Source organism: Psammomys obesus, unplaced genomic scaffold (genome assembly GCF_907164565.1).
Source record: "Psammomys obesus unplaced genomic scaffold, mPsaObe1.curated_primary_1811, whole genome shotgun sequence".
NCBI classification, from domain to species: domain Eukaryota; kingdom Metazoa; phylum Chordata; class Mammalia; order Rodentia; family Muridae; genus Psammomys; species Psammomys obesus.
In genome coordinates this window covers 3,718,217-3,740,436 of record NW_026596117.1, presented here as the reverse complement: position 1 = coordinate 3,740,436, position 22,220 = coordinate 3,718,217, and the positions used below count along the sequence as shown (strand labels likewise).

The 22,220-nt window shown below is 34.5% G+C and overlaps 1 protein-coding gene across 1 annotated transcript in view; it reads right to left on the bottom strand.

Moving 5' to 3' along the window:
• Positions 1-22,220, bottom strand: part of Tecrl (trans-2,3-enoyl-CoA reductase like) — a 76,758-nt gene that overhangs the window by 23,061 nt on the left and 31,477 nt on the right. The window contains exons 3-5 of the mRNA XM_055629362.1: positions 13,717-13,761; positions 8,449-8,552; positions 3,710-3,825 (exon numbers count right to left, since the gene is read on the bottom strand). Coding sequence (XP_055485337.1) covers positions 3,710-3,825; positions 8,449-8,552; positions 13,717-13,761 — 265 coding nt within the window. The remainder of the gene's footprint in view (positions 1-3,709; positions 3,826-8,448; positions 8,553-13,716; positions 13,762-22,220) is intronic.

Sequence of the window (22,220 nt, the reverse complement as noted above, 5' to 3'; positions counted from 1 at the left end):
AACACACTTGGACACTGAACTGCCATGAGCTACATCTGTGCAAGGGTTCTAGGGGTTCAAGATTAGCTCCATGCATGGTCCTTGGCTGGAGTATCAGTCTCAGAAAAGACCCCTTTGCCCAGATATTTTGGTTCTGTTGCTCTCCTTGTGGAGCTCCTGTCCCCTCCAGGTCTTACTATATTCCCTTTCTATCATAAGATTCCCTGAACTCTGCCCAAAATTTGGCTGTGACTCTCAGCATCTCCTTCGATACCTTGCGGGTAAAGTCTTTCAATGGCCCTGTGTGGCAGGCTCCCGTCCTGTTGCCTGTTTTCTCCCTCTTCCAATGTTCATCCCCTTTGCCTTTCTGTATGAGGATTGATCATCTTACCCATGGTCCTTCTCCTTGCTTAGCTTCTTTAGGTGTACAGATTTTATTACATCTTATTATATGTCTAATATCCACTTATAAATGAATATATATCTCTGTGTGTCTTTCTGCTTCTCTGATAACTCACTTAGGATGATCTTTATGATAATATATTTTAAATGATTGAGAAGAATAAAACTTTTGTCTTATTTAATACATGACAAAGAGTTTATCAGAGCAAGATCTGTGTTAGTTAAATAAGAAATGTAAGTAATGTGTTCATGGTAGTGACACCATGAACATAAAACATCAAATAATCCCCGCATATTACTAAGCACAGGAGTACAATATGAGGCAAAGTGTCATCTGTCTTATGGGCCTTCAGTCAAAATAGATAGATATTGGTAGACCCCAAGATAAAGTGCCACTACTAAACTATTGAATATTTTGCTAAGCTGGTTGATGTGGTTTGTAAATTTACAGCTGGATATGATTATTGATTATTCTTCTCCTAGGCAGTTTTCATCCTTTCTTGCATTACTATGACAATTGGTCCTAAGGAGGAGTATTTCAGGTCAGCTCTAACCAGATTTTTTTCAAGTGGAAAGTCTAAAGTCGTTGGTATATTCAGCAATGTGTCCTTGCATGCAAGTTCTTTGAGGCACCCAAGAAAAATCACAACAGTTTCTTTGCTTTCTATGATCAATAATTTGATATGAACATGTTCTTAATCTTTAATGGGGTCATTTTGAGATCACATTCCTTAGAATTGTGCAAAATGTTTTTAGCGATCTGTGCTAACTTCTTAAATCTAAAAATAAGGGATGCTTGTGTAAGTATAATGAAATTATTTGTGGAAGCTTAACATATTTGCTGCTTTGAAAAATATGTTCTGCAGATGTATTTGTTACTAAGATGTTATCAAACATGCTGTTTGGGTGTAAGAGTAGTAATTACTGTCAGTCAGTTCACTTGACACTAAAATAGTTCATCTTCCAAACTGTGCTGTATATTCAATATATGGTAGAATTCACTCTTAAAATACATGTGGCATTATTTTCCTTTCCCAAGGTCTGAAACTCACTGTCTAAATTAATTAGACATTCTATATAAGAAAAATAAAGAGCTTAATATTTCAAAGATTCCTTGACAAGTGTATCATTACCAAGAATCTTTTTTTTTTCTGTCCCTTTGTGAAAGGCTGCATTAGCCATACTCTGTTTCTACAGTGTGCTAAACTGCTTTGTATCACAGTTCACTGATATATGAAGTCATTAGATTCAATAGTTTTATTCTGACAATTAATTAATCAAAGTAAAAAGAAAAGTAATGTGTTCATGTATTAAGCCATTCAATTTATTTCAGAGCTATTTCTTTTTTTTCAATTTATTTATTATTTACTACAATTTATTCACTTTATTATCCTGTCTACAGCCCCCTCCCTTGTCTCCTCCCAGTCTTACCCACCATCCTTCTGCTCCCCCCCTATGCCCCTAGTCCACTCATAAGGAAGGTCCTCCTCCCCTTCTTTCTGACCCTAGCCTATCAAGTCTCATCAGGACTGACTACACTGTCTTCCTCTGTGACCTGGCAAGGCTACACATCTCCAGGGGGATGTGATTAGAGTGCCCACCACTGAGTTCATGCCAGAAACAGCCCCTGCTTCCCTTACTAGGGAACCTTCTTGGAAAGTGAGCAGGTGGTCTAGATCCTCTTCATGCATGGTCTTTGGTTGGAGCACTGGCCCAGGTTTTTTGGCTCTTTTGGTCTCCTTATGGAATTCCTGTCCCCTCCAGGTGTTTCTATCTCCCTCTTCTTCCATAAGATTCCCTGCATTCTGTACAAAGTTTAGCAATGATTCTATACCCTGGTGGGTAGAGTCTTTCAGAGTCCCTCTGTGGTAGGCTCCTGTCCTGTTCCCTGTCTTTTCCTGCTTCCTGTGTCTATCAGATATGCCCTTCTGAGTGAAGATTGAGCATCTTCCCTAGGGTCCTCTGTTGAAATCCAAACGAGGTTGGATAGATTAAAATATCTTTTGGGGGGGTCTTGAGTGCCTATTGTATTAGAACAAACTGCTACCTATTTCCCTAGAGAAGCCTCTCATTAGAGACAAGCTGGTTGCCTTGAGCAATAGAAAATGCATGTTTTAAGTAACCTTTATATAAATTCCTTTTTAATTTAGAATATAAGCATACCATAGGTATCTTGTACCTGTTTTGAGGTTTACCCCTAGATTTTTATATATGTTGTAGCTATTTGTCCTATCGCCTTGTTTATATAGAATGGGCAGTTATGCTTTATGGCCAAACTTTATTTAAACAAATGTCACCCAACTAATCTAAGTATCCACACCCCTTAAATTATACTTTATCATAATTTGGTGGGGAGAATAAGCTCCCAGTAAAAAAGAAAAACTCAAACTTTAAAACCTAAAAAGTCCCATGTCAATTACTGTCTCTTTAAAAGAGACTCTTTAACTGGCTCAGGAGCAAAACACAGCCTCCTGTTGGACATTGCGTATGTAGATTTTACTTAACAGCTTTCATAATTATTATTGTATTGAAAGAAAAGGGGTTTTTTATTGGACTTAAAGGGGAAACCTTGCTATAATGTTCTTTTGGAATGTATACACTTTACTCTTCTTCATTCAAATGCTGATTACTGTCCCCCACTCTCTGGTTTCAATCCAGACACTTTTTTTAAGCATCACCTGTCTCAACTTTGTGTAAACATGCCAAAATAAAGCAGCTAGCCACACTATTGAGCAAGGAAAAGGAACCAGGAAGAGAGGGAGGAGCCAGAGGACAGAAGGTGGGAGGCAAAGGAGGGAGAGGGGCAGAGCTAGGAGAACAGAGGCAGGAGCAGAGATCTTGGAACAACGTGGAGAGATCTAACTGGACCTAATATATCACTAAAAGCAAGTATAATGTGGGAAATCTAAATGTTAGGAAACTATGAGGGCTTGGAGACCAGGCTGTCCCTGAACTTACAAAACTCATCCTCCCTCCACCAGGATGATGGGATTAAAGGTGTGCTCTATTATTCAACTTCAGGCTCTCCAACTTTGTTACATAAAATCTGTATGACTTAGTAATGATTATACTATGAACCTTGACTATAATTTTTCTTGTGCTATGCTGTATGTTTCAACATTTTTTTTCTGTTGTTAGGGGTAGCTGTGACTCAACCATGCATGTGATCAGGAGGTAGATACCTGATCCCTCATACTGTGCTATGGGCTAAGATCCACTGGTCCAACAGTTAGGTTTGCTTTAATTTCTGATAATATAATCATGGAGAAGTTATCTTATCATAATTAGGAGTATACCTGTCACCCTGTGTCCACCATGTGTCACTTACTGTACAACAGGGTGCCGGGGCCATCTAGAGCTTTCTTTCACATCATAAACGTATGAGCACCTCAAGTAAAAGAGAAGGTATATTAGCAGAGGTCCCGAGTATTCCGCCAAAAAGACCTGAAATATAAAGGAGATTTTGGTCTTAAAAAATAGTTTTATAAATATTTTAAGAGTTACCTACATTAATAAACATTCATCAAATACATGAGTTGGTGTGATATATTAATAGATGCTGAATATCTAAAAACAAACTAGATACAGCTGCAAATAAATCTTTCTCGAAAAACCCACTTAGGGTTAAGGAGAATGGAAACTGTAGAGATAATTTTAAAGATGATTTTAAACAACTATTTTGTTGTACTGAAAGTATCCAGAGTTAGGTTAATGTAGCTATGTGCACAAACATTTGCGCGGTACCATAATCTGCACATATCAAAGCATTTCTATGACAACATGATAGTTATTTTAAAATAGTTTCGCTTGAGCTTTCACATGTTCGCTATTCATTACGCATTTAAGTATGTACCCATCACACGCACATACAAAAAATATATGACAGATGTGAAACTAGAAAAACAAGTAGTTCTGTATCCTCTGAGTTTGAACTTTGTAGCAGACTTCAATAGAAACAGTGCAAAATCATCTGAACTAACTTGACTATCATTAAAAATAGAAGACTAAACCTTGTCTATTTGAAATGTTTTATCTTTTAGAGGACACTTGTGGTAGGCTTCCCTACTGTTCCCTCTCTACTGCCGCTTCTGGTGTCTATCCTGTTTTCCTTCTGAATGTTTATTAGGTATCTTCCCTATACCGTGTGATACTTAGCTTAAAATATAAACTGGACATAATCCGAAATTACTTGGGAAGATAGTCTTAATGAGAAATTTTCTTCATTATGTTGTCCTGTGGGCATGCCTGTAGAGGACTGTCTTATTTAAATTAATTCATCTAAAAAAGTTTGGACTAATGCGTGCAGTATTGAATCTGAGTGAAGAAGATCACGAGTTAAGGCCAGCCTAAATTGCATGTTAGGATGTATCTACACGTGCATATGCTTATACAGTAGTGTAATTGTGTACTATATATGAACATATATTTACCTTTAGATAATGGAATATGTAATATTATATATTTATGTGCACAGTTTTGTGGTTGTAGTTACAATTCTTATGATAGCAACGTATATATCATGACCAAAAAAAAAAAAAAAAAAAGACTAGCAATAATAATAAAAAGAATGTAAAAACACACAATTTTTTGGTAAAATAAACTCCACACAAGAATTTATAATAATTTTTGTCTTGTGAAATGCAATGAGACTGCTCTTCTTAGCATGCTGGCTCATGTGTACCCTTGCATTCGGGAGAATAGAACAGTGGAACTTTTGTGAGTTTGAAGCCAAAAAGGGGACAATATGAAACCCTATTTCAGCAAGAAAGGGGAGGAGAGAGAGAGAGAGAGATATCATTTACTATTATTAATATCTTATAATAAGTTTCAGTTGATATTTTGTAATAAGAAGGCTGTTTGCTTCATATAAAAATGTTTAAAATATTTATTTCAGTGCCATCTAATTTAACAAAGTCAAATTTTAGCAAATTCTGTATGATATGTCCAATATGAAAAATGTTGTGAATAATAGTAAAATTTGATGAAAAGCCAGTATAATTTAAGCTAATAAAATTTTATCAGATATTATGTATGAAGTTCTTCAGAGTCAGAGGAAATTAAACTATGTTTTTCTCTCTGTCATATCTTAAATAAAATTTAGGATGGTATGCTCACAGATATGAATACAATTTAAAAGCCAACATTTTATCACAAATATTTCCTATGCTGAAACATAGTGGTTCAAATGGAACTAGATATGAATTATAAATCTTGAATGCAGTAGAGAATGACACTAACTTTTGGACAATGTCCCTTTCAAAATGTTCATTTGAGGGCAAATAAAAGAAAAGACAAAAGTTACTGTATTAAATTGAAAAAGTTATCAGAAATAGTTTTATGACAAAAGGCAAAGACTGCATAAATGCATTACTGTAGTAGCTTACAAAAATGGAATTGGTGTACTGATGAAAAGGAGTTCAAATAGAAGCTATGCACACAGAAAACAAACAAGTGATGAGGACTCACAAAGTCTGAAAATTCCATTATAAACAGTAAAGCCTTGTTTTTATTTTGATTTCTACACTCGAGTTCTAACTTATTTAGTTTAGACTACGTTAATGTGTTTTTTCCTTCAATTTTATCCTTTATACATTTATGTAAAAAAATTTGAAAAATGTATTACTTTAATTAAACAGTGGAAGTTCTTGTGAGCCTTTGGAACATCTGTGGAATCTTATATAATTATGTACACAAATAATTGTACATAACAGCAAATCTTTGAAAAAAAACTTCGCATTTCAAGTAAATTTATTGTGGATGTGTAAAATAAATTGTTAACAATTAAATGAAAGTTTGTATTCATCATGCATCAAACAGAGTGAGTCCCAAAGAACAAGACTTAGAGAAAAATAAATGTTTTTCTCAAACTTATTTGGTCCCATTAACAATGCATTCTCCAAATATAAGAAATAAATAGCATAACAAAGATCAGTTGCTTTATAAGTACAGATGACCACACAGAAGTCGTATGACAGACAACATTTCTTTAGTGACTAAATAATTTTGTGTCTTGAATTGTGTAGCACATATGTGAATATGTGGTGGAGATAAATAGCTTAGAGCTATGAATACATACATACACACTCAAGTACATGGGAAACGATGAAAAATACTCCCTTTAGATAACAGTGTTTGTGTGGTGAGAAATGTGTTAATATTTTAGCCACTCAACTAAGTCATTTAGTAAAGAATATTTTTCATTAATTACTGACCTCCAATGCTTTGGATAAGATACAAGTCAAACCATTATTTGATTTGGATACATCTAACAGTTTTCATTGACTCTATAAAATGACTTACTGTTCATATACATTTTAATATTTAATAAATGTATATAAATTTTATATGGGATAAAAATTTTCTACTATACAATTTAGTGAAATCAAAGTAGGTGTGATTGAAATGTGTATTTAAAGTATTTAGTAAGACTAATTTAGAGCAAAAGAATGTGTTAACCATAAGGGCTGATTTAAGAGTGCTCAACCTATTTCCAGAGTTCTCTGTGTCACTTAGATGACTTTCCTCTCAAATGAGGTATAAATTTCCAGTACAGTTATCAAAGAATTCTACGTTAGTACTTCTCTTTATTTATCCCCATGTGCAGATGGAAGTTTCTGGTGAACTCCTCATGGCTGATGCCTTTCACCTTGTCACAACTCCTGTAAACAAAATTTACTTTCTATTGTGTTTGCTCAGAGTCCAAAATAATTGAATCTTTTTAGATCGTATCTACCTATCTGAAATATCTTTAACTAAGCACACTTGAGCTTCGTATTAAATGTTAAGAATATTTTTCCAAATGCCTACATTAGTAATTTACTTTAACATTCCTATGTTTCAGAAGAATTAATATTATTTTAAATTCAGTGCCTAGTTTAAGAATTTAGCACATAACCTTTTGACAGTTAGGAAACTAATACAAATTTTCAATACCAATAACACAAGTGTAATAACCCCACTATAGAAGAACTCATTACTAAATACTGAAGGTATCTTAAAATTAACTTGGAAAGGTAACAAATATGTCAGCATTTTAATTAAGAAATAAAAATATGAACCTATGCCTTAGAGAAGGTCTTTATTATGTAACTAAGCATGTATACTTATTGTTTTCTTAATATTCATTTGCTTATTTAATATGCATGGGTGTTTTCTCTATATGCATGTCTGTGCAACACAGGCATGCAGCACCTGTGGAGTTCCTAAGTATTTGACTGAGAAAAGTGAGAAATCAGTGGATGCTGAGAACGGAATCTGGAGCCTCTGCAGGAACAGGCAGCAGTAAGTGCTCAGCTGTCTCTCCAGCCGCCACACTTAACATGTTTAAAGTTGATTACATAAGAAAAGTTCTCAAAATGTTATGAATGATAAAACTAATTTTAGCAACAACAAAACAAAATCCATTTTGAATTAAAAAACTGATATAAATGCACTATAAATACAGATTATATTGTAATTCAAAAATTGTTCAGTTTTGAAGAGTATGCATAAAAGATGCCTATTGTGAAAAGAAAATGAAAACAGAGAAGGCCTTGCTATCTGCAGATCACAGCAAGGATTACTCATCACATTAGATTTTTCTTTTCACTAAAACACATACAGAGTTTACTCTGGCTGTTGAAGATTTTCTGTTGCTTGATTGCATCAATCATGAGTTGTTCAGTCTCTTGAAGTGGTTTCAAATTTTTTTTCCCTTTCATTTCCTTTGGTGTAACCTTCCTGTTTCTATTTCATTAAATTCAGATGTAACACGTTTGAGAGCCACAGTTGTTTTCAAAAAAAAAAAAAAAAAAATAGAAGCCAAAAGAGTGTTTCAGTAGAAATTTGTCCACTTATTTTGCTATAATTACAGTAGACTTTAAAACATCATTCTAATATTTAAAAGAATATATTAAAAATAAAAATGTGTGTAAATTAATTTGACACATATTGTGAGATATTAAATTAACTAAATAGAGCACTGGGTTCAATTCTTATCACTGGGGAAAGAAAGCAAACCAATGCTAACAGATAAACATGAAATTAAAAACAGTGGGGCTGATGTGGTAAACTCCAATTGAAACTTACTGTGGTCCAACTGACTTGTTGACCTAAGTCTGTAAAATAGAGTGTGATAATTGAGGAAGCTGCGACACTTTGAATGGTGATGTAGTCCTTCAAAAAAGGGCCACCTAAAATAAAAGCAATGAGAAAACAGAATTTAAATTTTGTGACACAGTGTCAAAGAGTTACTTTTTTTGACATTTTTATTATCATTCATTACAATTTATTCAGTTTTTATCCTAGCTGTGGCCCCCTCCCTCCTCTCCTCTCAATCCCACCCTCCCTCCCTCTTCATCCCCTATACCCCTCCCCCAGTCCACTGATAGGCGAAGTCCTCTTCCCTTTCTATTTGATCCTAGCTTATCAGGTCTCATCATGATTTTTTGCATTGTCTTCTCCTGTGGCCTAGCAAGGCTGCACCAGCAAGGATTAGGTGATCAGAGAGCCTGCCACTGTGTTTATGCCAGAGACAGCCTCTGCTCCCCTTACTAGGACACCCACTTGGAGACTGAGTCTATGGGCTACATCTGAGTGAGTTTTAGGTTGTCTCCATGCATTGTCTTTAGTTGATGTATCATTCTCTTCAGGGCTTCAAGAGCTCAGGGTTTTTTTGGCTCTGTTTGTCTCCTTTTGGAGGTCCTGTCTTCTCCAGTTCTTTTAATCTCCCCTTCTTTCACAAAATTCCATGCATTCTGTCCAAAGTTTGTAATAGCCAGAATCTGGAAACAACCTAGATGTACCTCAGTGGAGTAATGGATACAGAAATTGTGGTACATTTACACAGTGGAATACAACTCAGCTATTAGCTATTAAAAATAAGGTAATCATGAAGTTTGCAGGCAAGTGGTGGAAACCAGAAAAGATCATCTTGAGGGTGGTAACCTGGAAACGAAAAGACACACATGGTATACACTCACTCATAAGTGGTTATTAGGCATATAATATAGCATAAACATACTAAAATCTGTACTCCTAAAGAAGCTAAACAACAAGGAAGACCCTAGAGTAGATGTTCAATCCTCACTTAGAAGGGCATACCTGATAGACACAGGAAGCAGGAGAAGACAGGGAACAAGACAGGAGCTTACCACAGAGGGCTTTTTAAAGATTCTACTGTTTGAGATATTGAAGCAGAGGCTGAAACTCATAATCAAACTTTGGGCAGAGTGCATGGCATTTTATGAAAGGGTTTGATAATATGAAACTGGTGACTTCTTAGAATTCTTTTTATGCAGTCATTATTTTGTATAACAAACCTGAATATCATCAGAAATGAACCATTCCATTTGAGTAACACAGCTCCTGAATTCATTTCTGTGATAGACTGTCTCTGTGCACCAAGGCTGCTAAAAATCATGCAGATCTCATGATTAAAGTAATACTTAAAGAAATACTTATTTCAAGCAGTTTGACTGGGCTTTATAATCAATATAACTGATACACTATAATTAAGTATCTGAAAAAACAATTCCTCAAGTTGAAATGTACTTCTGGTACATGTTCAAGTCCATTTTTAAAACCTGTAATATCTGTGACAATAGAATACAACTTACATCCGACTTATAGCAAAGTTGTCATCAGGTCTCAAAGAAACACTGTGTGATAGGGTGATATGAATGCCGATGTTCTGAGTCATGAAAATATTGAGTCTCTCAATATTGTATCTACTGTCCAAATACACAAAGTTTTCCAAAATATTTCAGAGCAAAATTTAGACTGCTTTTGGTTTTTATGAAAAGATGGAAGGAAGATGACTCAAGTTTTTGTTGTTGTTGTTGTTGTTGTTTAGTTTTGTTTTTCCATGAAAATTCAGCTTAGCCAGCACTTGACTCCAGCTTTATTGTATTTTAGACCAAAAAAAAAAAAATCCAACGTATATATTGGATATATATGTTGCTTTTAAGTGTCATTTTTGCTAACTTATTATATAAAAATAGAAAGTAAACATGACATAGAAAGCAATTCGAAATCAAAATGGCCAATATTACTATGACAACGAATGTTTGTAAGAGTGAAAAAAAATGAAATTTCTTCTTTTTGTATCTTTGAAAGTATGCTGAAAACATTTCTGACAGGCATTTATTGGGTTCTTTAAAAGGGCAATCAATTTGTGTTCTGCTATTATCTTTTAAAACCTCTAGTAACAAAACGTTGAAATATTTGTTTTAAAAGCAGTTGTCTGGGCATCCCCAGGAAAAGGCTTTAGTGCTCACTGCCTGGGGTAGCTTCTGCTGATGTGACTATGGGAAAAATTGGGCAGGCAGAAAGTAAGTGATCTGGTGACCTTACATTGTAGAGTACGCCCAGAGACAAACAACCAATAGCAGGCTCAGAGGTGGTGTGAAGGACCTGATTGGTTGCCCAAAGCTCTATCATCTGCTCTCTCTTCAGCAATGAATGAGTCTGACTCTGCTTGCCCTTGGATTGCATTCTCCTGACTCCAGGTGTCTGTGTGATGACTCGGAGCTTTTCACCCCCTCAGCCTGAACTCCCTGTCCTTATCCACGGGCTGACCCTTGGGAGGACGACCAACACATTCCCATCAACACTTTTGAAAATTAGACACCAGATACATCATAAATCGTACCAATCTCTGTGTGTATTTGTGTGTGTGTGTAGGGGAGATGTACGTGTCTTTGCATTCTCCTGAACCTGTAAGGGTCAAAGACAGAAGCTGGCCTCAGTATCTTCATTTTCCATCTCTCTTCCTGATCCTAGCTTACCCCCAAACTCCCAGGATTTTCCTGACACTATTGCCCTCAGTCAATCCCTGGGTTATATTCCCCACATCTGCCTCTTACATGAGGGCTGCAGATACAAATTTGCATAACAAACTCTGTATTTACTAAGCCATTTTCTGAGCCCTAATCTTTTATGCCACTCTGAAAATTAGGACTCACAAACCCTGTCTTTTACATTTCTAGAAAATGTATTTAACTAAAGGAAGAAATACAGACATAGGCAGGAACATACCAAGACAAGGACCTGGCACCCTTGTAGATCATTCCTTTTCTATTTAAAAGCCCATGATTTCCTGTCCAAACAAGGTCAAACCAAGGCGGTCTTCAGAAAATTGGTCTAAATACTGGGCTAGATTGAGGACACCCTACATCTCGGTGTTTGGAATAGATATTGTATGCAGGGTGTGCACTTTTCATATTGGTAGTGAAGACAAAATCCACTTATACTCATGTTTCAGCTTTTCAGTATGGCATATCAATCACTTTTTGTTTGTTTGTTTGTTTTTCAAGACAGGGTTTCTCTTTATAGCCTTGGCTGTCCTGGACTTGCTTTGTAGAACAGGCTAGCCTCAAACTCACAAAGATCTGCTGGTCTGTTGCTGGGATTACAGGATTGTGCCCCTGCACGGCATTTAAATCACTTTAGCAAGAAGAATTTCAAGTGTGCCAACCAGAACACAATGAAGCGTAATAACACAGACAAGGAAAAAGAAAACACACTTCATTTATTTCTCTGTTGTTTTAAGTATGAATGTAGCTCTCCTCCTTGACAGCTGGTATCTCCTTTCTGACTCTGGGAAGATGTCTCCTGATTGCTTTAGCTAACAGATTATCTGAAAGATGGTTGCAGCTGAATGTTTGAGTCCATCCAAATTCAACAAACTACAACCAGTTCAAAAAGAGCCGCTTGGCTAAATGAATTTTTGCCATTTAGTACATTACATAAAAATTATTCTGAATTTTGTCTTAACAATATCTCTTATATAAAGAAATTAAGGTGATAATTTTATGATGCAATTACTCATTAAGCAAATTATACTGTTAAATGCATCCCAGGGGCACATTTCGATAGGTATTGTAGTACTGACTTGTTCTGGACTCACGTTTTCTTCTTTTATGGTAATAGTTGTAACTATTATGGATTCATATGTAAAATATTGAATCTATAACATGGTCCGATTCCACACTTTGAAAAATTTATAGAATAATGGGACTGCAGAGATGGCTCAGCTATAACAAAAGATGTTTGATTTTCCAGAGGTCCCAAGGTAGATTTCAGGACTCATGCTGAGCAGCTCAAAACCATCTGTAATTTTAGCTCCTGTGGACCCTATATCCTCTTTTGTCTTCTACAAATTTCTGCAGAACCATCTCTCTCTCTCACATATACACACACAGAGAAAAAAACATTTATAGAATTTATTGGCTTTTGTTATTAACTTACAGAGCAATAATTTTCCTATAGTTTGGTAAGTAGAAAGGTAAAATTAAGGTAACCAAAATAATCTTCTCTTTTTTACAATACACTGCTTACCTCAATGACTTAGTTTCTGTCCAAACACGTAGGAAGTAGTTTTAATTTGCTCAGACCACTTTCAGGCCCCAAGAACCAAACGAAAAAAAATTCTTAGTGACCAGAAAATTTGTGCTAACAAATAAACTCTTTAGTCCCTTGGAGAATGCCTTTAATAGAAATTATATTTGACTGACACCTATGCCACTCCCACACTGGCTTCCTTAAATTAGGGGTTTGTTTAAGTATACTACAACCAATTTTTAGTACAAGTTATACACCCTGGAGGTCCATACAAATAGGATGAGGTTTTTGTTCTCTTGAGCTCAGTGAGGTAAGAATTTGCCTTGAAAATATGATTATGATATCAATTGGACTAAAATTGCATGAATTCTAAAAATGTAATAAATATATGTTCAACATACAGCTCTCAGAGAAAAGTAGAATATATTTTTAAAAAATAGAAAAAAAATAGAGAATCGTTCAAACTTTTTGTGACATAGGAATTTGACTTTAATTCTAGTGAAATTTTAGCTTGGTGACCATGATGATTAGCAAAGGATTAAGAAAATATACTATATTTTAAATGTAACTCCTACAAATATACTTCTGTAACTTTTGCAACTACATTCTATACACCTTGCAGAAATCCAAATATACATTTTAGCTACAGCACTCCTATAAACAGAAAGTTTTAAGTGTTAGGTCCAGTTTGGTGAAAAGTCAATAATACTGGTTCTCAAGTAGGACTCATTTACGGATTTACCTACTGAAATTCTGATGTGACATCTATTAGTGGGTGTTGTATTTTTCTCTGTTTCATTAATTTTGCTCCCTTTTATCATAATATTCTATTAATGGAAGCATAAAAGGAATTTTTAAAAAAAATAATGTTCAAAGATAAAATGGAGAAGCACTCAAGGATTAAACTCAAATAAGATAATAGTTACATGTATACACTAAGTAATAAATGTGAGCTATTGAGGAAACAAGACAGATTATAAATTAAATAAGTTGATTGGTTGAAAATGATCTTACCACATTCTAATTGTAGGCCAACTCGAGAAGGGTACCACTTTGGACCTATATGGTGAAAAATAACATTTAATCATTAGCTAAAATAAAATCTCAGCTTTAAATTATAGAACTAAGAGAGTGCACCTATTGGAGTGAGAATAAAAGAATTACTTAGTATCAAACATAAAGACATCACTTTGTATTGGAAGGGCACTGACCAGCTCTTGTGGGTGGTGAGGATGAAACTGTAATTTGACTACAAAGGTTTGCTAAAAGCTATGAGCAAGTACCAATCCTTGTGGTCCCAGACAAGCAATGTATGAAGTATAATTATTTTTTTAAAAATTATTTCTTTAAAAAAATATATATACACACTTATGTAAAACAATGACGTTTAAATCACTGAAAATTTCTTTGCCATTGGCACCTGAAAATGTTTGTTCCCTTTAGGAATAAAGTGCTCTGTCAGAATATTACCCACAATCTCAGATTCTCCATCAGAATATCTACAGAAGTGAAGAGCTCCATTAGAATGATATATATGATAGAATTTGAATGTTGTGAATATATTAATTAGAACAGTAATTTCAATGTATATGTTATTGTTGGACAATTTATATGAATTGATAGAATAATACTCTATTTACAAGAAATATTTAACATTTTAATAACATTGCAGCACTGAATAAAAGTGATGTCCTAAATTCAAATATGATCTGTTTCTGGTATAAATAAATTATATACAATTGTCTTAAATGCCCATTGAAATAAATGTTAAACAATTCAATCCAACGTGTGATAATAAATTAAAAATAAGTTTATTTTCAAGAAAATTCTACCATTTTCATTTTTACAAATAATACATTTGAATTATTACTAACAGTGAGAACAAATGAGGCACAGACCTACAGTCCCAGCATTCTGAAAAGCTCAACCAAAATTATGAATTCAAGGCCAGCATGAGCTAAAAAGCACCATCCTGTGTTAAAAAGTTAATAAGCAAATGTTTTATTATTAGGAGTGGTAAAGATGTGATATACTGAAATATAAGACTGAAATGTTATTGAATTTATATCAAAAGACAAATTGTATGTGGAGATTACTATACAGGGAAAATCTTAAGAAAGACTTTATAATGATACACTAAAGACTATGTAGGCTTATTCATAAACAAGTTTTAGATGTTAATGACTAAGATTACACACAAATACTGTGACACTTACCATTGTAAATATTCTTTAAAGGCATCATGTTTTATTTCATCTAATGTATTAACTAACATACTTATTACTTATATATTCATTTAAAGTTTTGAATTGTAAATTAACATTTTTATTGAAAAAAAATGAAGAGTTTTGCTGCCATGTCACCTTCAGATTAATAAAATATGATGCAACAAAATGCTACTGAAAAGTCAACAGTTTTAATTGAGCTTTGTGGAGACAATTGATAATAAACCAAGTACAAGCCATGTGATTAGCCTTTTGACAGATAAAAATTGAGCCCCCATGATAGTTGTATATAAGCAGTCAGATTCTGTCCATTTTAATAACATTGGAGAGGGGCGTAAGAAGAGATGAGGGAGGATGGGGTTGGGAGGGGCCTACAGCTGGGATAAAAAGTGAATAAACTGTAATTAATATAAAAAATAAAAATTTAATAGTATTCATCAAAGACATCACATTTCATAGCAGCTTATAATGCCATCTTGGGTGGAAATATAAAACAACAACAACAACAACAACAACAAAAAAAAAAAAAAAAAACATTTGCCCGTGCCTTATAAATTAGATGAGGAGATGAGGTGAATTGGCCCGGCCTGCAACAAAACGTGTGTGTGTGTGTGTGTGTGGTCGAGTATAAGGTACTTGATTTTTTTTATTTACAATATTTTAATTTAAATTTTTACAATGTTATAATAACTTTAGGATTTTAACAATGCTGAAATTGGACCATGGTGCCACAGTTAAATTGTTACCATAGTAGTCACCCCGTCTTATCCATTACAACAGTAAACTCACTTTATACAATAGATATTGTATTCTGATTACACCTTAGAGTTCTTTTTTAAACTATTGAATAACACTGTGAATGAATGTAACCTTGTCACAAGTAAGTATATATTTCACTAAATTACTTATCACCAAAGATTCACATGAAAAGTATAGGTATTGTGGCATGAATGTACCTATAACATTGTAACATCTTTTAAAAATGTAATGCATATATAAATTATAAATGGATAGACAAATAATCATGTAAAATATTCATTTTATTTTGGAATTTCTTGAGAAATAATAAAGCCCAATACATCATGTATCCAATAACACAGAAAAATGTAGCATCCACTACCAGAAAATGACCAAAGGCAGGAGAGCATCAGCCTTTTTCAAATGTATTTGGTTGTAAACACTTGAGAAAAACAGTGGTTTGTAACTTTAATATATATTTTCTATTGAAAAAAGAATTATAGTTAATATTTTGTGTTTTTGTTTTGTTTTTTGTCAACAGATCTTTTTTTATTTTTATTAATTACAATTTATTCAATTTGCATTCCCCCATGTAACTCCCTCCCTCCTCCCCTCCTAATCACATCCTCCTTCCCTTTTCTCCACCCATGTCCATCCCAAAGTCCACTGATTGGGGAGGTCCTCCTCCCCTTCTTTCTGATCCTAGTTTATCAGGTTTCATCATGAGTGGCTGAATTGTCTTCCTCTGTGTCCTGGTAAGGCTGCTCCTCCCTCAGGGGGAGGTGATCAAAGGGCAGGCCAATCAGTTAATGTCAGAGACAGTCCCTGTTCCCATTACTATGGAACCCACCTGGACACTGAACTGCCATTCATGTTTAAAGTCTTGGAGAGATCAGGGATACAAGGCACATACCTAAGCATAGTAAAGGCAATATACAGCAAGCCTAATAGCCAACATCAAACTCAATGGAGAGAAACTCAAATCAATCCCACTGAAATTAGGGAAAAGAAAGGCTGCCCACTCTGTCCATATCTCTTCAACATTGTTTTTGAAGTCCTTGCTAAAGCAATAAGACAATTAAAGGAGATCAAGGGAATACAAATTGGAAAGGAAGAAGTCAAAGATGATATGATAGTGTACCTGAGTGACTCCCAAAATTCTACCAGAGAACTCCTACAGCTGGTAAACACCTTCAGCAAAGTGGCTGGATACAAAATTAACTCAAAAAATTAGTAGTCCTCTGTTTACAAAAGACAAAAGGGCTGAGAAAGAAATTAGGGAAACAACACCCTTCACAATAGCCACAAAGGAAATAAAGTATCTTAGTGTGACCCTAACCAAGCAAGTCAAAGACTTGTATGAAAAAAATTTCCAGTCTCTGAAGAAAGAATTATAGTTATTAATATAATGTTAAAAATAAATAATGCTAGGATATTATTAAAGGCCAATGGAAATAGTTTTACAAACTTTTTCATTTATAAAATAAAATTGACTTAACGTAAAGAAACTCTCTAGATTAAAGCCATTGTAAACTTGACAGCTCCCAGGTGTGTTTCCTAGTCAAGGTAATCTTTCTAAGACAACCAAGTAAACTGAGAGCATCCAGCAAGAGTGTTAGGAGGGCCTCAGCATGATAAAGGACTGAAAATTTCCTATGAGCATAAGAGACATATTGTGATCATATTAAATGAAAGTGGATATGAGCTGTACACCTGCTTTTAGATTTCAGAATTTACAGAAAGATAAAAATGAGATCTTTTACAGAAAATATGAAACATGGTGATTAGAAATGGTTTTCATGTGATGTTTCTGAAATGGAGCATACGTTTATCTGAAAGAGAAATGTTTAGAAAGGAAAGCCATACTAAACCACCTCTCAAAACATTAAATAAACCTCGCAGGATTATTTAAGAGAACAGCTAGTAGATTAATTGGAATAAAGGTTTTTGTACATAGTAACTATGTCTTCAAAATGGAAGTAGTAGCAATTAGATTTTCATCATTTGATGTGTATCATACGTGTATGTGTAATTTAATGTACAGTAACTTTCTAGATTAAATCAAAATAATTGAAAATGTGATTGAAATGCCATCCTGAGCTGGACAGGGACCAGGTGGGTATCAAATGACATCCTAGTCAAGGTAATCTTTCTAAGACAACCAAGAAAACAGACTACATAAAGCAAGCAGTTTAGCAGAGCTTCAGTAGGCTAAGGGAAAGATGTTTTCCTAAAAATAAGTGATAACAGACATATTGTAGTCAAATTAAATCATATAAGTGCATTATATACATTATGAGTATATATGTATGTAATATATATTATGTATATATGATATACACATATATAATGTATAAGTACACTGAATATATTATAAGTAATGCATCATATATATGTAAAAGCAAATATGTTGTCATGTATATGCATAGATAGATAGATAGATAGATAGATAGATAGATAGATAGATAGATAGATAGATAGATAGATAGATAGAACAAAAACTATTCTTGGTTGCCATGCAGAGAACCATGGAATTGGCTTGGCCTAGCTGTCTTAAGAGGCTTGTGTCATAAGTTTTTAGGTTAAAGCTCACGGCTCCTGGAGCACAACAAATCTTCTAGTTCCTGAGAGGCCATAGCAATACCTTAGGCAGTGAAGCATTCAGGGTGCTCTCTGTTCCTCTCTATGTTCCCTTTTTAGTCAAGGAAGCATAGGAGCTTGAATGGACAATTGGTCTTAGACGTTAATCTTCTATACCATGTGTAGTTTGCAAATGTCATTATATGCTGGCACCTACAATTGTATTGATTCTGACAATTTCCATTATATTCTGTTTCAGATAAAAGTATAAAAAATCTGGTTGCTCTCAGTGAAATTCTCATAGCCATAGTCTTGATGTTGTCCTTCCAACTGGCCTGGCAATATGTATTTTCAAGAAAAAGATGAATATCACTTCATTCATATTAAAATTGACACTGTGGAAAAATAACACCAATAATAGAATACCAATAATAGAAGAAAACATTCTTGGTGCCAAATAAATAAATGGACTTTATTTGCTGCAAAATAAAAATTAAAGCACGTAGTCTGTAGAATATGAATAGCAATTTGAACAAATTGAAACACAACATTTAGGATTGGAAGTCATGGTGTTTAAATTCTTCAGTTCTTTATATATTCCAGATATTAGCCTCTGTCAAATGTAGGGTTGGTGAAGATCTTTTCCCAGTCAGTAGGCTGTAGTTTTGTTCTGATGACAGTGCCCTTGGCTTTAGTGAAGCTTTTCAGTTTCATTAGGTTCTATTTATTGATTGTTGATATTAACATCTGTGCTGTTGGTGTTCTGTTCAGGAAGTTGTATCCTGTGCCAATGAGCTCAAGGCTTTTCCCCACACTAGAAATAGCAAAAACCTACACACACATGGAAACTGAACAACTTGCTCCTCAATGACAGCTAGGTCAGGGAAAAAATAAAGAAATCAAAGTCTTCCTAGAATACAATGAAAATGAAGACACAACATACCCAAACTTGTGGGACTCAATGAAAGCAGTGCTAAGAGGAAAGTTCATAGCACTAAGTGCCTTCAAGAAGAAATTCGAGACAGTTCAAGCAACTTAATGGCTCACTTAAAAACCCTAGAAAAAGAAGAAGCAGACACACCAAAAAGGAGTAGACAGCTGGAAATAATCAAACTCAGGGCTGAAATCAATCAATTAAAAACAAATAAAACAATTCAAAGAATCAATGAAACCAAGAGCTGGTTCTTTGAGAAAATCAACAAAATAGCCAAACCCTTAGCCAAACTAAAAGGCAGAGAAACACTTTCCAAATTAACAAAATCAGAAATGTAAACGGGGACATAACAACAGACACTGAGGAAATCCAAACAATCGTTAGGACTTACTTCAAAAGCCTATATGCCACAAAATTTGAAAATCTAAATAAAATGGACAATTTTCTTGATCGATTACACTTACCAAAGCTGAATGAAGACCAGGTAAATCAACTAAATAGTCCTATATTCCTTAAGGAAATAGAAGCTGTCATCAAAATCTCCCATCCAAAAAAATCTCAGGGCCAGATGGTTTCAGCGCAGACTTCTACCAGACATTTAATGAAGAGCTAACTCCAATTCTGTTCAAACTATTCCACAAAATAGAAACAGAAGGAACACTACCAAACTCATTCTATGAAGCTACAGTCACCTTGGTATCTAACCTTCACAAAAACCCAACAGAGAAAGAGAATTTCAGGCCAATCTCCCTTATGAACATTGATACAAAAATACTCAACAAAATACTTGCAAACTGAATACAAGAACACATCAAAGATATCATCTAGTATGACCAAGTAGGCTTCATCCCAGGTATGCAAGTGTGGTTGAATATATGGAAATTCATCAATGTGATCCACCATATAAACAAACTGAAGGAGAAAAACTACATGATAATTTCTTCAGATGCTGAAAAAATAATTTGACAAAATCCAACAACCATTCATGTTTAAAGTATTGGAGAGATCAGGGATACAAAGCATATACCTAATCATAGTAAAGGCAATAGGCAATATGCAGTAAGTCTATAGCCAACATCAAACTAAACAGAGAGAATCTTAAAGCAATCCCACTGAAATCAGAGACTAGGCAAGGCTGCCCAGTCTCTCCATATCTCTTCAACATAGTTCTGGAAGTCCTTGCTAGAATAATAAGACAAAGGAGATCAAGGGGATACAAATAGAAAAGGAAGAAGTCAAAGTATCACTATTTGCAGATGATATGATAGTATACCTTAGTGACCCCCAAAATTCTACCAGGGAACTCCTACAACTGATAAACACCTTCAGCAAAGTGGCTGGATACAAAATTAACTCAAAAAAAAAAAAAAAAACCAAAACAGTGGCCCTCCTGTATACCAAAGAGAAATGGGCTGAGAAAGAAATTAGAGAAACAACACCCTTCAATATAGGCACAAGGACATTAAAGTACCTTGGTGTAACTCTAACCAACTCTAACCAACAACACCCTTCAATATAGGCACAAGGACATAAAGTACCTTGGTGTAACTCTAACCAATCAAGTCAAAGACTTGTATGAAAAAAAAAAAAACTTTCAGTCTCTGAAGAATGAAAATGAAGAGCATATCATAAGATGGAAAGATCTCCCAGGCTCACAGCTTGGCAGAATTAACATAGTAAAAATAGCCATCTTACCAAAAGCAATCTACAGATTCAATACAATTCCCATCAAATTACCAACACAATTCTTTACAGACCTTGAAAGAGAAATTCTCAACTTCATATCGAATAACACGAAACACAGAAACAATCCTCTAAGATAAAATATCTTCTATGGATATCTCCATCCCTGATCTCAAGCTGTACTACAGAGCAACAGTAATAAAAACTGCATGGTACTGGCATAGAAACTGAATGGTGGATCAATGGAATCGAACAGAAGACCCAGAAATAAACCCACACACTTATGGACACCTGACTTTTGACAAAGATGCCAAAACAGTACAATGGACAAAAAGATAGCATCTTCAAAAAATGGTGTTAGTCTAACTGGATGTCTACATGTAGAAAAATAGGAATAGGTCCATACTTATTACCCTGCATAAAACTAAAGTCCAAGTGGATCAAATACCTCAACATAAAACCAGACACACTAAACCTGTTAGAAAAAAAAAATGGGGAAAGAGCCTTGAACTCATTGGCACAAGAGACAATTTCTTGAACAGAACACCAATATCACAGGCTCTAAGAGCAACAATCAATAAACAGGACCTCATGGATCTGAAAAGATTCTGTAAGGCAAAGGACACTATAGTCAGAACAAAACGACTGCCTACAGTTTGGGGAAGGATCTTCACCAACCCTATATCTGACAGAGGGCTAATATCCAGTATATATAAAGAACTCAAGAAGTTAAATGGCAACAAATCAAGTAATCCAATTAAAAAATGGGGTACAGAGCTAAACAGAGAATTATCAATAGAGGAATACCAAATGACAGAGAAACATTAAAGAAATGTTCAATGTCCTTAGTCATCAGGAAATGCAAATCAAAACAACCCTGAGATTTCACCTTACTCCCATCTGAATGGTAAGAGAGAGGGAGGATGGGATTGGGAGGGGAGGAGGGTAGGGGGATACAAAGTGAATAAACTCTAAATAATAAATATAAAAATAATTCTAAAAATAAAAATAAATAAAATTGATAAAAAGAAAACAAATTGACCCTCTAACATCTCTTAAAAGTAACAATAGTAAAACAATAATGAGAAAAGTAACTGATACTTCAAGAATCTTATAGCATCTGGATATGTATAAACTAAAGTAGAATATTTAACATGCAAAACAAAACAAAAAAAAAACAAGAAAAGGGAACAGCAGCATGGCAGTATATAGACCCCATAATTCTTTGATGAAAATGAAGTATAACAGTTTGGTTAGTTTAGGAAGACTAGAAAACGGCTAAGTAAAATAACAGTCTTGAAGAGTTGAAGAAGGTAACAATAAAGGGGGACAATAAAAGGGACTGAGGTTAAGAGTGT